Source organism: Myxocyprinus asiaticus, chromosome 19, assembly GCF_019703515.2.
Source record: "Myxocyprinus asiaticus isolate MX2 ecotype Aquarium Trade chromosome 19, UBuf_Myxa_2, whole genome shotgun sequence".
Taxonomy (NCBI): Eukaryota; Metazoa; Chordata; class Actinopteri; order Cypriniformes; family Catostomidae; genus Myxocyprinus; species Myxocyprinus asiaticus.
In genome coordinates, this window is record NC_059362.1 from 10,163,069 (window position 1) to 10,180,460 (window position 17,392).

The 17,392-nt window shown below is 39.7% G+C and overlaps 1 protein-coding gene across 1 annotated transcript; it reads right to left on the bottom strand.

Moving 5' to 3' along the window:
• Positions 1-708: 708 nt before the first annotated feature.
• On the bottom strand, positions 709-16,881 carry LOC127410317 (histone deacetylase 2-like). The gene is made up of 14 exons (XM_051645516.1): positions 16,697-16,881; positions 15,821-15,933; positions 13,978-14,095; positions 13,745-13,819; positions 13,356-13,494; positions 12,725-12,866; positions 12,044-12,136; positions 9,223-9,331; positions 8,722-8,862; positions 6,916-7,024; positions 5,652-5,782; positions 4,973-5,128; positions 4,791-4,833; positions 709-1,146 (listed from the first exon to the last, which is right to left on the bottom strand). Exons 1-14 carry the CDS (start codon positions 16,749-16,751, stop codon positions 1,116-1,118), a joined length of 1,455 nt encoding a protein of 484 aa, XP_051501476.1. The 5' UTR covers positions 16,752-16,881; the 3' UTR covers positions 709-1,115.
• Between the last annotated feature and the right edge of the window lie 511 nt (positions 16,882-17,392).

Genomic DNA, 17,392 nt, shown 5'->3' on the forward strand with positions numbered 1-17,392 from the left:
CAGGAAAGGATAGAAGAGGCACACTTTAAAAGTGGTGCTAGTGATCCGGAAGCCTCTCGGATAGGATTGTGGAGAGGCTGTATTTATCATAAGACATGGTTCATGGGAATTTAACAGCCGGGTTCGTACTACAGGTGGTTCATCAAAGTCTCTGATGTTGTTCAACCACTCCACAGTCAATACAAATTTCTGATTTTGACAGAGGTCAGCAAACGTTTAACCAAGTGGCACTGCCAGATTTAGACCACCCCTTTTTCCTAGACACTGATGCCATCAACACCGGAGTTCTATAAAATCATGTCACAAATCTCTTACATTTCCATTACAAATCTCTTGGAGTAAACCCCTTGCTGCTCCATCTAGACTACCGGTTGCAGTTTAAAAAAATAATAATTTTCGATGTCAATATTTATTAAAAAGGTTATCTGAAAACCATGCGCTGGACATTCTGTAGGGCAAAAAGTAAATCTTTTTTAATAACTGTTAATTGTTTTGACAGTATTTAACTTTTAGTCGCTCATTTCATAAAATAAAATAATAAAATAAATCCAACTGATTTTCCTATTCTTACATTATCTCATCAGGCCCACCAAACAAATCTTTAAAGTTCATGCAAATTTACTGTAGCTTAATTACCACCACTGTTTTTAATTTGAATTCTTAATTGGATTTCACATAGTTATCAAAGTTATAGACTTCACCACATACTATTATAAAACAATTTTAATATTCAAATACAAAATATCAAATTTAAACAAATAAGAAATCAAAATGTCATCAGGAGATCCACATTATGCTCTCTCAAACATGTACAAAACAGATTCCAAACTTTATTCCAAAAAATAACCCCGGCGGCCTGGTGAGAGAAACGGGCTTCTCGGAGGAAGGAGGAAAAGGTGAAAAAGAGAGAGACAGGCAGAGTTAGAGCTCTAAATGCTGTCAGCTGCTTCAAGATCCAATAGGTCACAATGATACAAAGGGAACTTTACTGGCAAACACTCGTCTAAACACAGAGTAATAAATATAATGCTTAAGAGTCAAGTCCAAAAAAGGGTGAAGGAACGCTCTCTGCTCTAAGAGCCTGAGTGTGCATGTATTCATCCCCTAGGGCCATCTCAGGTACTGCTCGTCTGTTCAGTCTTCACACTGGAAAATGAAACTCATGTTAGTAATCCACACACAAAACAGATAAGCATTCTAACAGCACTAAGGTATTTTTTCTAATACCACCGAATGACAGAATCTGCTTCAATTATCTTTCTCTTCTTTTTTTGGATTTTCTCCCCAATTTGGAATGCCCAATTCCCAATGCGCTCGAAGTCCTCGTGGTGGCGTAGTGACCGGGTGGTGGAGGACTAATCTCAGTTGCCTCTGTGTCTGAGACCGTCAGTCCGCGCATCTTATCACGTGTCTTGTTGAGTGCGTTACCGCGGAGACATAGCACGTGTGGAGGCTTCACGCTATTCTCCGTGGCATCCACGCACAACTCATCACGTGCCCCACCGAGAGCGAAAACCACATTATAGCGACCACGAAGAGGTTGACCCAACGTGACTACCCACCCCAGCAACCAGGCCAATTGGTTTCTTAGGAAGCCTGACTGAGTCACTCAGCACGCACTGAATTTGAACTTGCGACTCCAGGTATGGTAGTCAGCGTCTTTACTCGCTGAGCTACCCAGGGCCCCATCTTTTTCTCTTTTTAAGTGCTCTAGAGTCTTGCTACCCTAACCAAGCCTAATGGGACCTGACAAAATGCCAGGTTTTAGGGTGGATTTGAATTGTGTGTTTGTAATTAGTGGAAAATTATATTAAAATGAAACCACAAAATATTTAATGTAGGTCATAATGCATACATGCACAAACACTGCATCATTCAATGTGTCAGAGCTTGGCAAGCTGTTCTTTCTCTCTGATCCCATGCTTCGGAAGAAGCCACAAGTCAGTCCTATTCTTTCTTGTTTTTTAGAAAATGGGTTAACTGTGAAATTTACAATGAAGAACTACACTACCCATAATCCTGAAGAGAGATCAACCAATGGAAACGGGAATCGTGGCAACAGAGTTCAATAAGTGACCGTTCAGCCCTATAAAGCATTGTGAACAACTAAATTGAGGCAGTCACCCTACACTCCCAAACAACTTATATTTTTGTATATATTCAGTGTTAATTTTCATTTGAGTCATAATTGTTGTCTTTTGACGAAAATGTCCTTTAAATTTAGTCAATATTTCATATCATATTCATTAACTGTAGTCAGTTTAACTCTGACTAAAATGGCATATAATTTTAGTCAACAAAATACAAATTTTTAGTTGACGATAAAGTGCAAAATTACAAAAAATGATCAAACTGTAACAGACCAAACCTTAACCAAATATTAAAATATATATAAACTACTTACAATTATTTCAACGTATATCAAACCTAATAAAGATTAATGTGTAATATGTAAGATTAAGCAACATGAGAAAAAGATCCTGAAAACCTGACTTCCTGAAATGATAGTACAGGTGCATCTCAATAAATTAGAATGTCGTGGAAAAGTTCATTTATTTCAGTAATTCAACTCAAATTGTGAAACACGTGTATTAAATAAATTAAATGCACACAGACTGAAGTAGTTTAAGTCTTTGGTTCTTTTAATTGTGATGATTTTGGCTCACATTTAACAAAAACCCACCAATTCACTATCTCAAAAAATTAGAATACATCATAAGACCAATAAAAAAAACATTTTTAGTGAATTGTTGGCCTTCTGGAAAGTATGTTCATTTACTGTATATGTACTCAATACTTGGTAGGGGCTCCTTTTGCTTTAATTACTGCCTCAGTTCTGCGTGGCATGGAGGTGATCAGTTTGTGGCACTGCTGAGGTGGTATGGAAGCCCAGGTTTCTTTGACAGTGGCCTTCAGCTCATCTGCATTTTTTGGTCTCTTGTTTCTCATTTTCCTCTTGACAATACCCCATAGATTCTCTATGGGGTTCAGGTCTGGTGAGTTTGCTGGCCAGTCAAGCACACCAACACCATGGTCATTTAACCAACTTTTGGTGCTTTTGGCAGTGTGGGCAGGTGCCAAATCCTGCTGGAAAATGAAATCAGCATCTTTAAAAAGCTGGTCAGCAGAAGGAAGCATGAAGTGCTCCAAAATGTCTTGGTAAACGGGTGCAGTGACTTTGGTTTTCAAAAAACACAATGGACCAACACCAGCAGATGACATTGCACCCCAAATCATCACAGACTGTGGAAACTTAACACTGGACTTCAAGCAACTTGGGCTATGAGCTTCTCCACCCTTCCTCCAGACTCTAGGACCTTGGTTTCCAAATGAAATACAAAACTTGCTCTCATCTGAAAAGAGGACTTTGGACCACTGGGCAACAGTCCAGTTCTTCTTCTCCTTAGCCCAGGTAAGACGCCTCTGACGTTGTCTGTGGTTCAGGAGTGGCTTAACGAGGAATATGACAACTGTAGCCAAATTCCTTGACACGTCTGTGTGTGGTGGCTCTTGATGCCTTGACCCTAGCCTCAGTCCATTCCTTGTGAAGTTCACCCAAATTCTTGAATCGATTTTGCTTGACAATCCTCATAAGGCTGCGGTTCTCTCGGTTGTGCATCTTTTTCTTCCACACTTTTTCCTTCCACTCAACTTCCTGTTAACATGCTTGGATACAGCACTCTGTGAACAGCCAGCTTGAATGTTTGTGGCTTACCCTCAAGGTGAAGGGTGTCAATGATTGTCTTCTGGACAACTGTCAGATCAGCAGTCTTCCCCATGATTGTGTAGCCTAGTGAACCAAACTGAGAGACCATTTTGAAGGCTCAGGAAACCTTTGCAGGTGTTTTGAGTTGATTAGCTGATTGGCATGTCACCATATTCTAATTTTTTGAGATAGTGAATTGGTAGGTTTTTGTTAAATGTGAGCCAAAATCATCACAATTAAAAGAACCAAAGACTTAAACTACTTCAGTCTGTGTGCACTGAATTTATTTAATACACGAGTTTCACAATTTGAGTTGAATTACTGAAATAAATGAACTTTTCCATGACATTCTAATTTATTGAGATGCACCTGTATATAATGAATATACTAAAGTATTAGCTACTTTTTAGAAGTTACTCGGTTGTGAATTTCATACATTTAGACAGTTTAGGATATTGCGTTATGTGCAGCGCATTTTTAAGGAAACAGCGCATTTACAACCCTTTAGCAAGGTTTATTGTACAGGTGTTCAGCTCTTGCATCTCAATCACAGCAAATACACAATATATTGTGACTAGATTTTGCAATAAAAGAAACATGTTTAGAGTATGTTAGACTCTGACTATAGGTCAAATTGTTTAATATTGTACCATAGTTTCTGATTCAGTTATATCATTTGCAATGCTCAACGGAATGAGCAGTTCAGTCATTCCTAAAATATGCAGTTTTCGGATTTTCAAACACATTTTTACTTATGATCAAATACTGTAATATGACTGATCTTGGAACTGGTTGGTTTAGTTCATTGCATAACACTTTATTACAAAATTAATGGGAAAGCTTATGCCATGGTGCGCTTAAAAAGAGGGTGTTAAATGCTGCATATAATGTGCAAGACTGAACCAAGTTAAATTAATCAACCATAATAAACACAAGGTGATAAACAACATTCTGGGCATAAGTCCCAGAAGTCCACCCATCATAATAGTCATCACAACACAAAAATGCACAATTTAATCTGAACACCTGACTTAATTCTTTGTGCCTTCTTTACCTTTTTGCATTCTTTGTGTGCTTTCCTTACCTTTTTGCATCAGTCTTTTCTGAGTTTTCCTCTTCTTTCTCCTCTGAATTGTGGGAAGAAAATAATTAAATAAATAAATACATTACGCACTGGAATAAGGTGTAGTACCTCTTCTAGTATGCATGCTCACTTATCAACAGATCACCTATTAAATGCTATTCTCAGCTCTATCAAACTCTTACCAGCTTTCTTCTCTTCTGCCTCTTTCTTCTCCTCCTCTATACGAGTTCTTTTGGCTCCCTTCTTGTGATTGACAACATTTCTGCGACAGCCCTCTCCTTCATCTTCAGAGTCAGAGAACTCCTCATCACAGGCAATTCTCTTATCAGATGCACGGACTAGACACGGACACACACAACAGGAGAAACATTCAGAGTGAGCAGACATGTATGAGCTGGAACAGAATCTATAGTGCATCTAGACATGTTTCTGTCCTCACTGAAATCGAAATACTGCAGCTAAGTGATTCAAATCAGCCAATAAGAGCATTTCAGATTAAGCAAAAGTTAGATCTGTTCCACTTATATGATTGGCAACATTTCAATCATGCTGATATTCCTTATAACAGCACTGCAACACTTCATTGTTTGTATCACTCCGCTTGTCTGTATTTGAGGCATTTAGAACTGTTTGTGTTGGTGGAGAAAATAAAATATACATACTAACTGGCCAAATTTTGTACTCAACATAAATATACAGCTATGAGGAGTTGATTTTCAACCAATACATTTTCATACTGGGTGAGATCTTGCAACATGACAGAAATAGAAACCATGTGAGCGACAAAATAAAAAAAAAAAATAGTTAGGACAGTGTTATATTCCTCAGCTGTTGAGAGAGTGGACTATGTGTGGATCTTACTGGAAAGGCGTTTATCTGGGTCCTCCATGTCTTCATCTACTGTGTCGTCTGGAACACTGTCTTCTGGAATGGCCTGCATCTGGACACCAGGAGCGTGAGGAAGCATTCGCAAGTTCTCAAACAAACGCTGCCTGTGATAAACACAGAGCAAACACACTCAAGCAACTGTACAACATACAACTACTAGTTTATAATAACAATGGCCACCCTTGTGGAAATGTATGTCTAAATGACCAAAAAAAAACTTTTGTACAGTTTTATACAGGCATAAATTATGTTGCACTGTGTATGCCACAATTTACACAAATGTTTTTTTTTTTTTTAAAATGGATTACCCTTTCACATAAACAAGTCTAACTCTAGATCAGTTCTAACCAGAGGTTGCATTCATCAAAAAATGTCTGTTATTTACCGAAACACTGACCGATAATTAAGAACATTTTCTATTGGGGCCTGGGTAGCTCAGCGAGTAAAGACGCTCAGCTGACTACCACCCCTGGAGTCATGAGTTCGAATCCAGGGCGTGCTGAGTGACTCCAGCCAGGTCTCCTAAGCAACCAAATTGGCCCGGTTGCTAGGGAGGATAGAGTCACATGGGGTAACCTCCTCGTGGTCACTATAATGTGGTTCTCGCTCTCGGTGGGGCGCGTGGTGAGTTGTGCGTGGATGCCGCGGAGAATAGCGTGAAGACTCCACACACGCTATTTCTCCGCAGTAACGCGCTCAACAAGCCACGTGATAAGATGCGCGGATTGACGGTCTCAGACGCGGAGGCAACTGAGATTTGTCCTCCGCCACCCGGACTGAGGCGAGTCACTATGCCACCACGAGGACTTCGAGCGCATTGGGAATTGGGCATGCCAAATTGGGGAGAAAAAAAAAAACAACACTTTCTATCATTTTGACAGTAAGTGTCTCCTGTTTGGCAGCCAATAAATATTGTTTTAAATAATTATTTTATAGGGTTCTGGAATTAATCTGTATTAGCATAGTGACAGAAAGTCTGACCAATCAAATGTATTATTTTCACCATGGTTGAAGGGGTACCCGGTTTATGCACTGCTCACCACTGTTAAATCGGGTGACTAGATCACAAGACACTGCAAGAGCAGAATAAAAAGAAAAATCCAAGAACCCACAAAACTGTGCCTTACCGATGGATAAAAATAAGAGCGGAAAATTTACAATCAAAGATAAGGATGATTTGTAGCACAACCTCTGATTCTAACATCCTTTTGTATTCATGTTTGAAAGCAGTACATACTTGATCTTGTCCATGTACTCCTGTGTGTTCTGATTGGTCATGTTGGATGGACTGATGTGCAGTTTGAAGTCAGGACCAAAATATTCAAAGTAGTCATTATATGGCAGCTCTACAGAGTGAGACAGAGAGAATCCACTTTTCACAAACAGACACAGTCTATAGAGATATAGGTCAATTATTTCAGTGATATCCTCAGGGAGTAGTAACATTTTGCTGGATCCCATTCCATAAAAAAAATAAATAAAAAAAGCTCTTACAGCCCCTTATAGAAGGTACTTTCAATAAAAAAAATTGTTTTTAAAAATATTTTTTTTTAATGTTGGCTTAATGCCTTGCCTTAAAGTTTAAACGTTTGGAAAGATAGTTTGAAGGTTTTCCAAATATTATGTAGTTTGAATACTTGGAAGTTTGAAGAGATATAGAACTTGCTCTCTAAGGTGTTCCAGAGACTTCTTAGCAGAGAAAGGCCACTTCTATTCAAATGAATGGGAAAAATTGAAGCACCCAAACGTCAATGGATGTAGAAAGGAAGTCCCGTCTTACAGGTAAAAGAGCCAATCACTTTTTAGATACAGACCTCAACTGTCAATCAACTCAAGACTGTGCATGCACATTAGCTACACAAGCCAGGAAAACTGTGTCTCTTTTAGCGTAATCTGAGGTAAAGGAGCACAATTTATGATTCCAGTGTTGTCAGATTTTACTACTGATTTGAAATATGTTCTTTGATGGTAATCTTGACCAACCGTTTTTGAGATTTCAGTTTTCCACTGTTCAAATAGATAGGAGCTGCACTGTCATGACTGGAAATAGCTTCCTGAGAGCACTCCAAAAATGTGTTCCGAGTGGTTGCTAGGCAGTTAATAGGGCAGTGCTAGGTGGCTACTGGGTTCTTTTGGGAGGTTGATAGGCAGTTACTACGTTGATCTGGCTGGTTGATATGCAATTCCTAGGGTGTTTTGGGTGGTTACTAGAGTGTTATTAAGATGGTTTATGTGGTGACAAAGTGATTGCTTGGGTGTGCAGGGTGGCTTTACAAGGTTATTTTCTTGGTAGGTTTTTAAGGCAATGCCATGCAGTTGCTTTGTGTTACTGAAAGATATGTTTTTCTGAATAGGCAAACATGATCACAATGTAAAGCAGATATACCTGTGTGTGTGTATATATATATATATATATATATATATATCAGAATACATAAAACAACCCATGATTTTCCACTTTATATCATTAGTGCACTAATATCAATAAAGTGAGTTGTGGGGGCTTGGGTAGCTCAGCAAGCAAAGACGCTGACTACCACACCTGGAGTCGCAAGTTCGAATCCAGGTCATGCTGAGTGACTCCAGTTAGGCTTCCTAAGCAACCAATAGGCCCAGTTACTAGGGTGGGTATAGTCACGTTTGGTTAACCTCCTTGTGGTCGCTATAATGTGGTTCTCGCTCTCGGTGGGGCGCGTGGTGAGTTGTCATGGATGCCGCGGAGAATTGCGTGAAGCCTCCACACGCGCTAGGTCTCTGCGGTAACGCGCTCAACAAGCCACATGATAAAATGCACGGATTGACAATCTCAGACGCGGTGGCAACTGAGATTCGTCCTCCACCACCCGGATTGAGTCACTACACCACCACGAGGACTTAAGAGTGCATTGGGAATTTGGCATGCCAAATTGGGGAGAAAAGGGGAGAAAATAAATAAATATAATAAAGTGAGTTGTACAAATGATTATTGAGAGACTAGGATCTTCATATAATTTGCATTTGGATCAAGCCCATAAATGAGGCAGAAGCGCAAACAAGTTTGTACCGTCAGGTATGTCTGTGTCCAAGGCCACGGCTGTCTCGTATGTCCAACAGCGAGCCACATTACGGATGGTGTAGCCCCCACCACCCAACATCATTAACGGCAGGTTAAACGATTTTATGTACTCCACACATTTCGCATGGCCTTAAAGAGAAAACAGAAGAATTCAGTTTAAACTCAGTGAAGAGAAAGCTCTGCATAAAAGTGATAATAAAGGAATGCATCTTTAAAAGAGAGAAATTTATCAGGTATATCCACATTTTCAAATGAACAAACTCAATAATAATCCTTCCATGGTAAACTTTGCCACAGAGAGCAAAAAGTACATTTATAAGGAATTTAACAATTCTAATTCTGATTTCACTTTATGATTTTGGTTCTTTAACAATTCTTTTAGTTCTTTTGAGGAAAACTACAAACATACTGGAGAACCAGTTCTTGATTCCCAACCCTAAACACATTAGAACATTGCTGAAAACTTGTGTGATGTGATATGCTGCTTACCGCGGATGGTGAGGTTGAAGCAGCCCAATCTGTCTCCTGAGAGAGAGTCTGCACCACACTGTAACACCACTGCACTGGGCTGGTACATTTCCATCACTTTAGACATCACCTGCACACACAGATACAAACACAGTTTTATCAAAACAACACTGCAATACCACTGCACTGGCCAGGCACTTTCAGTCACTTTAGACATTCGAGGATCACATACACTATATTGCCAAAAGTATTCGCTCACCTGCCTTTAGACACATATGAACTTAAATGACATCCCATTCTTAATCCATAGGGTTTAATATGAAGTCGGCCCACCCTTTGCAGCTATAACAGCTTCAACTCTTCTGGGAAGGCTTTCCACAAGGAATTTTTGACCATACTTCCAGAAGCGCATTTGTGAGGTCAGACACTGATGTTGGACGAGAAGGCCTGGCTCACAGTCTTCACTCTAATTCATCCCAAAGGTGCTCTATCGGGTTGAGGTCAGGACTCTGTGCAGGCCAGTCAAGTTCTTCCACACCAAACTCGCTCATCCATGTCTTTATGGACCTTGCTTTGTGCACTGGTGCGCAGTCATGTTGGAACAGGAAGGGGCCATCCCCAAACTGTTCCCACAAAGTTAGGAGCATGGAATTGTCCAAAATCTCTTGGTATGCTGAAGCATTCAGAGTTCCTTTCACTGGAACTAAGGGGCCAAGCCCAGCTCCTGAAAAACAACCCCACACCATAATCCCCCTCCACCAAACTTCACAGTTGGCACAATGCAGTCAGACAAGTACCGTTCTCCTGGCAACCGCCAAACCCAGACTCGTCCATCAGATTGCCAGATGGAGAAGCGTGATTCGTCACTCCAGAGAACACGTCTCCACTGCTCTAGAGTCCAGTGGTGGCGTGCTTTACACCACTGCATCCGACGCTTTGCATTGCACTTGGTGATGTATGGCTTGGATGCAGCTGCTCGGCCATGGAAACCCATTCCATGAAGCTCTCTATGCACTGTTCTTGAGCTAATCTGAAGGCCACATGAACTTTGGAGGTCTGTAGCGATTGACTCTGCAGAAAGTTGGCGACCTCTGCGCACTATGCGCCTCAGCATCCGCTGACCCCGCTCTGTCATTTTACGTGGCCTACCACTTCGTGGCTGAGTTGCTGTCATTCCCAATCGCTTCCACTTTGTTATAATACCACTGACAGTTGACTGTGGAATATTTAGTAGCAAGGAAATTTCACGACTGGACTTGTTGCACAGGTGGCATCCTATCACAGTACCACGCTGGAATTCACTGAGCTCCTGAGAGCGGCCCATTCTTTCACAAATGTTTGTAGAAGCAGTCTGCATGCCTAGGTGCTTCATTTTATACACCTGTGGCCATGGAAGTGACTGGAACACCTAAATTCAATTATTTGGATGGGTGAGCGAATACTTTTGGCAATATAGTGTACATACACAATTGGGGATGTCAAACATGCGTACTAGGAATGTTTTTCGTTGAGCTGCCAAGAGAATGTTCAAGGCTTGTCTAGAGGCCGTAAACACAAGCTGTTATCTTTTAAATATTTCATTATTTCAGTGGTTTTTATTTTACATTTGACTTTTTTCAATTTTGTGATATTTGAATCTTTGATTCTGCTGTTGGATACCTAAAAACCCCAAGCACTGTTTGCTTCATTTGTATTGTAATATGTATCTGTATGTACCTGGTAGATATATCGTGTTGGATGAAAGAACATCAACTCCAACTGAATCTAGCAAAGACTCATCAACAATTGCACCATCCAGGACAGACAGAAATCTTGAGGTTGTGTTTGACGATCAGCTGAACTTCACGGACCACATCACAAAGACAGCCCGATCATGCAGATTTGCACTGTACAACATTAGGAAAATCAGACGTTTCCTATCCGAGCATGTTACACAACTCTTTGCCCAGGCTCTTGTTATGTCGAGATTGGACTACTGCAATGCTCTTCTGGCAGGACTTTCTGGATGTACAGTCAAAGCTTTGCAATTGATCCAGAACGCATCAGCGCGTGTTGTCTTCAAGAGAACACACGTCATGCCTCTCTTCATTGAACTCCAATGGCTGCTTGCATCAAGTGGCTTTTATAGAACAGCCACTGGCTCTGCACCCCCCGATCTACACTCACTACTTCTGTATCTTTTTTTTAACTCTGTGCCCTCCAGAAGCTTGCAATCAGCGGGTGAGTGGCACCTCGTGGCAGCATCTCACAGATGCACAAATTGCTTTCCCGGACTTTCACTTCCACAGTTCCTCGCTGGTGGAGCGACCTTCTGAACTCCATCAAAGCAGCTGATTCTTTAGCTACTTTCAAGAAACATCTAAAAACGCATCTCTTCCGTGAGATGCACTGTCTTTACAAAATAAATAAATAAAATGTATTTTTCATCACTGTCTCTCGCCTTTAAACTTTGTATTGCAGCACTTATATTATTGCCTCCCATAGGATACTTTAGCTTTAGCTGTATTTCTCATTTTTAAGTTTCTTTGGATAAAAGCTTCTGTTAAATGAATATATTTAAATGTATCTTCATTCTTTTGTTTTTATTTTTTTCTAATATCGCTTGGTTCTTTATTTTATCACATGTAATATTTATATAAATTAACTCTTTATATAAAGGAGTGTGTTTTATAGTATATTCCTTTTTGCTGTGGAAACTGGTATCGAAAATCATTGGTATTGAAAATGCTGGTATAGTAACAACCCTAATTCAACATCTACTGGTATGATGTAAGATTAAACACACAAACAGACTAGTCTGAATTTTGATTACATAAAAAGAACATTAGAAGCTCACACTCACAGGTTTAAATATCTGTTCGTATGACTCGTCATCAATTCCATCTCTCAGAGGGAAGTTTACTGCATAATATTTCCCTTTTCCTGCACCAATATCCTGAAAAACACAGAACAAACACTCCACAAACAGCAGAATATATATATTTTTTTTAAATCCAGAGATTTGTTACATGTCATTCATATGACTTTAAAGTGATAGTTCACCCAAATATGAAAACATCTGTAATCATTTACTCACCCTTATGTTATTACAACCCGATATGACTTGCTTTCTTCCATGGAACACAAAATGAGATGTTAGGCAGCATGTTAGGTACTGATAGCCTCAGTCACCATTCACTATAATTGCATCTTATTTCCTTTCAATTAAAGTGAATAGTGACTGAAACATTCTGCCTAACATCTTCTTTTGCATTCCATTGAAGAAGGTCATATGGGTTTAGACTAAAATGAGTGTGAGTAAATGACAGAATTTTCAAAAGCCGCAGCCACAGGAATGTTTTCTAATCTTGACCTTTAACTGTCTGATATGGGTAAAAAATGAAAACAATGATCATTATGTACAAAAGCAATGAAAAAGATGACTTCTGATTGCTGACTATTTATAAAATGTCTCTCTAGCAGTTTTTCCTTTAAGACAGCTCTTTCCACCATCAGTGCTGTATAATGAGAGACTGCCTCGCACCCGCAGGTCTCCTGTGCCAGGAAAATATTCTCCATATTTGTGGAAGGACACAGTCATCACTCGGTCAGTGGTGTAAAATGCCTCCTCTACGCCATCACCATGATGAATATCAATGTCGATATACAGCACCCTCTGGTGATACCTGTGAGAAACACACAATCGGGAGGAATAAGAAGGAAGTTTTCATGACAACAGGAATCCAACCCCCCAAAAACGTTATAAACACTGCCTGTAAAGTATAATCATGTTTAGTAGTCTCCATTTGTTAATAATGCACTTAAAATGGACAGTTCACACAGTCATAATTTACTTACACCTCATGTTGCCGCAAATCTGTATGATTTTCTTTTTTCCATGGAACACAAAAGGAGATGTTAGGCAGAATGTTAAGGGTTAACAGCCTCAGTCACCATTCACTTTCAGTGTATGGGAAAAAGATGCAATTAAAGTGAATGGTGATTGAGACTACATTTTGCCTATCTCCTTTTGTGTTCCACAAAAGAACTGAACTGAAACAGCTTTGTAACAAATGTGAGGGGTATGTAATTGAGAATTTTCATTTAAGTGAACTATCCCATAAATATCAAAGTGAATCTGGAAAGCAAATGTGAGAGTTCGATAAACAGCTCACTTGAGCAGTTCCAGAATGGCGAGAACAATGTCATTGACGTAGCAGAATCCTGATGCTTCCGATTTCTTAGCATGATGAAGACCACCGGCCCAGTTTACTGCAATGTCAGTCTGCTGCCTGTTCAACTTCACAGCACCAGCTGTATCAGGAAAGGGCAGTGAAGGAGAGAAAAAGTGATTAAGAAAATAGATTAATCCATTGAAGAACTTGCAAAAAACGTGATCTAACTTTCAATAAGCCCTCAAAAAATCAGGTAAATGAACTAGTGATCTATACTGATATACAGCATTAGCTGATATTCAACAGTGCTGCTATTTTTTAATCATTTTATTATTAGTCAACCACTACCATGAACAAAATGTGCATGGACCATGAAAGCAGTCACTTACCTGCAGAACCTCCAGTGGAGAGCTGGCAGAACTCAAATAGACCATCAAAGACTGGGCAATCCTCTCCTACATTAACTAAACAAGCACACACATCAAATTACTTATCCTCATCAGACATGTCCACATTTCTAAAATTCTACACAATCCTAATTCTATGGTTTAATATTTCAGTTCATGCATTTGATGAATATTACAGTATTTATTTTTATTTTTTTAAAGTAACACAGACATACAACGTTGCATCTGCTTGCTAAACTCTGACATGTTGTCTGGCCGAATGGAGCGCAGAAATTTGATGTAGTCGTCGCTGTGGTACTTGGTCATCTCTTCTGCGATGGCTTTATGAGGTCTCTGGAAGGTCACAAAATGCATGATCACACACAGAGATAAACAGGTCAACCATTTCTCTAGTGATCTCACAAGTCACAATAAAGGTGAGGATTTAATTAATCCTGGCTGGCTGTGAATACTAAATTTCTACAGTGGTGTCTGAAACTGAAAACTAATGATTTTGAATGATGCTGCATCCACATCCCTAGGTGTCAGTGTAAGTCCAAGACAACGTGAACAAAACTTACTGAGTGCACCTTTGGTCTTGAGTCCGACTCGACCCCTTTTGGACTCTGACTCGACTCGATTGTTTAAAGACTCGGACTCGACTAAGGTGGACTCGAACCCAACACTACGACATATGACAAGCAGCTATAGAAGATGGATGGATGGATTTTCATTCATTTTAGTTTTTCTCTGAATAAAATGGCATATCATTTTTACACAATGAAAATAATATCTTTTGATGATAATGTGCAAAATGACTAAACGTGTGTCAAACTCTAACAGACCAATCTTTAATCACATTTTCAAACATTTCAAACAATGTGTTGTGGATAAAGTAATTAATCTCATATATAAATAGTATGTGTTTTAAAGCGGTTCATTTTGCTGGTGTTCAGCACGTGGAACTCACTCAGCACACGCATTTAATTATCGTCATGATGCATCTTTTTCGTCTCGTATTCATTTAAGTTGATGAAATCAAAGAACTCTTCATTGGGACCTGGGTAGCTCAGCGAGTATTGACGCTGACTACCACCCCTGGAGTTGAGAGTTCGAAACCAGGGTGTGCTGAGTGATTCCAGCCAGGTCTCCTAAGCAACCAAATTGGCCCGGTTGCTAGGGAGGGTAGAGTCACATGGGGTAACCTCCTCATGGTCGCGATTAGTGGTTCTCACTCTCAGTGGGGTGCATGGTCAATTCTGCGTGGATCGCGGAGAGTAGCATGAGCCTCCACATGCTGCGAGTCTCCGCTGTATCATGCACAATAAGCCATGTGATAAGATGCGTGGATTAACTGTCTCAGAAGCTTAGGCAACTGAAACTTGTCCTCTGCCACCCGGATTGAGATAAGTAACCGTGCCACCATGAGGACCTACTAAGTAGTGGGAATTGGGCATTCCAAATTGGGGAGAAAAGGAACACTTCTTTAACGAACGTCTTTGTCAGTGATTTAGTTGACAAGATTAACATTGGTTATGTGTTACCAATGTAATTCCTGTTGGTGGAATGCTTTGTGGAAAGTTACATCACGTCCCTTTCTGGTATGCTTTCCCTTATAATGCAAAAGTTACCATGTGAACAGGGCCGTAGCAAGGTAATCTGGGCCCCCTGACTGTATATTGCTCTGGGCCCCTTTCCTATTAAAAAATACAGTTTAGAATTTGTTGTGGGGCCCCCTGTACCTTTGGGTCCCTAGAATCGTTACCACCTTTCACCCCACTAGCTACGGCCCTGCAGGTGAGGTAAAGATTGGACATAAACTTTCCAAGGCTAGTAAGCAATTCAATCACACTAGTCTCACATAAAAATGTATAACATTCAAGTCTTAAGGTCATACTTTCTATATAGCACGAATTTTAACATTTATCCTAGTGCAATGCCTTACCCCATAGACATGCATTACTGTACACATGTTTTCCCTTTGTTTTCACAAACTGAGGGATCATCAAACTTATTTATTAATCTAAAAGGAATCAGACTGGCTTCATAAAATGGGTCATTTATGGAATCCAAACTCACATAAATCTCCATCTTCCTGTACAGGCCGTAGTTCAGCAGGAGGTTATGAGTCATGCGGATTCTGTGGGGCTTCATCGGATGGCCCTGTCCATAATAATAATTTCCAATATCCCCTGGAAACGCAAATGTAGATATTTTACACATTATAAGACACATTAGAAAAGTGCATTAGAAAAACAACAGATCAGTTCCCAGTTCCCACATCTTTTTACCAATAAATCTCAATGACTTAAACACACATTTTCACAGACTTTACAAATAATTTAATAGAGATTTCTAGCCAAAGGAACAGCTCCAAGCCATAATTACTAAATGAAAACGAATTATAGAAAACTCTATTAAATAAGAGCTTCCAATAATTTCCAGCACACTACATTAATTACTGAGGGAACAAATCCTGTATATAACAAATCACTAAAAAGAAGACAATCAAGTTCAAATCACTCATGTACGTTCATGAATACTGGAGTCTGCGCATGCGCAATACCCGCATCACTGCGCAGGCCCTGGCGGCGATATTATTTTAAACTGAATACACTTATCACACCAGTTCATAAAGATTTAAAACCCCCACACGTTCAATGGCCCATACTAACATGCGATCATAAGAAGACAGAACTAAGTTTAGCAGAGCCTGTATTTACTCTCTTAATAAGATGACACAAAGCAGCACCGCTAGCATACGTGCTAACCGAGCCACAACTTCATTCATAAACTCGTCGCATTATAAACTCTACTGGACCAGAACTCAGCAGAAATGATTACATCACAATTATTCTGATTATAATGAAGACAGTGTTGGTTTAGAAAGATTTGGGTTAAATGTGGACGGGAATTAGTTCGTGTCGTGAATTAAAAGGAACCGAAGCGTCTTACCGTCATAATAATAACAGACTTTCTTCTTAGTGCCGCTCTGCAGGGTGTACGCCATGACCACTGTGCAGAATAATCACACACCCGTATAAAAATAAAAATACAACAGTAAATAGTGGATAATAGACGCTAATGCCCCTAATGAAAGAGAGAAAGATAGAAATGGGGTAAAGAGGGAGGAGTAACTGCAGAAATGGGGGCGGATAGGGAGGGGTGCTGGAGATTCACGATATTGTAATATTTATCAATCTAATTATAGTAACTTTTAAAAAAATAATAATTATATCGTTATGATTTCACTCTTGTGACGATATTTGTATACATTTTATCAGATAAGAATAAAGTGCTGGGATTTTGGAACAACCCTTTGAAATGTTCACCAAATTACCATAATAACTACATTGACTGCTTCTTGTGTCAAATCTTTCTTTCTTTCTTTATGGCAGTTGGGCTAACACTAATCACAGTTTTACTACTATGGCCTGTCCCAATAGGCCACTTGAGTGCGCGTGCACGCAACAGGAAGTAACAGGAAGTTCAAGACTGTACCATGTCTAAAACATGCGAAAGCTCAGTGCACTTAACCCACACTAAATCCACACTAGTGATGACCAGTTCGTGAACGAATCATTCTTTTGATCCGGTTCTTTTTAGTGAAAGAGTTGAACTAGTTCACCAAATTGGACTGAATAATTCGAA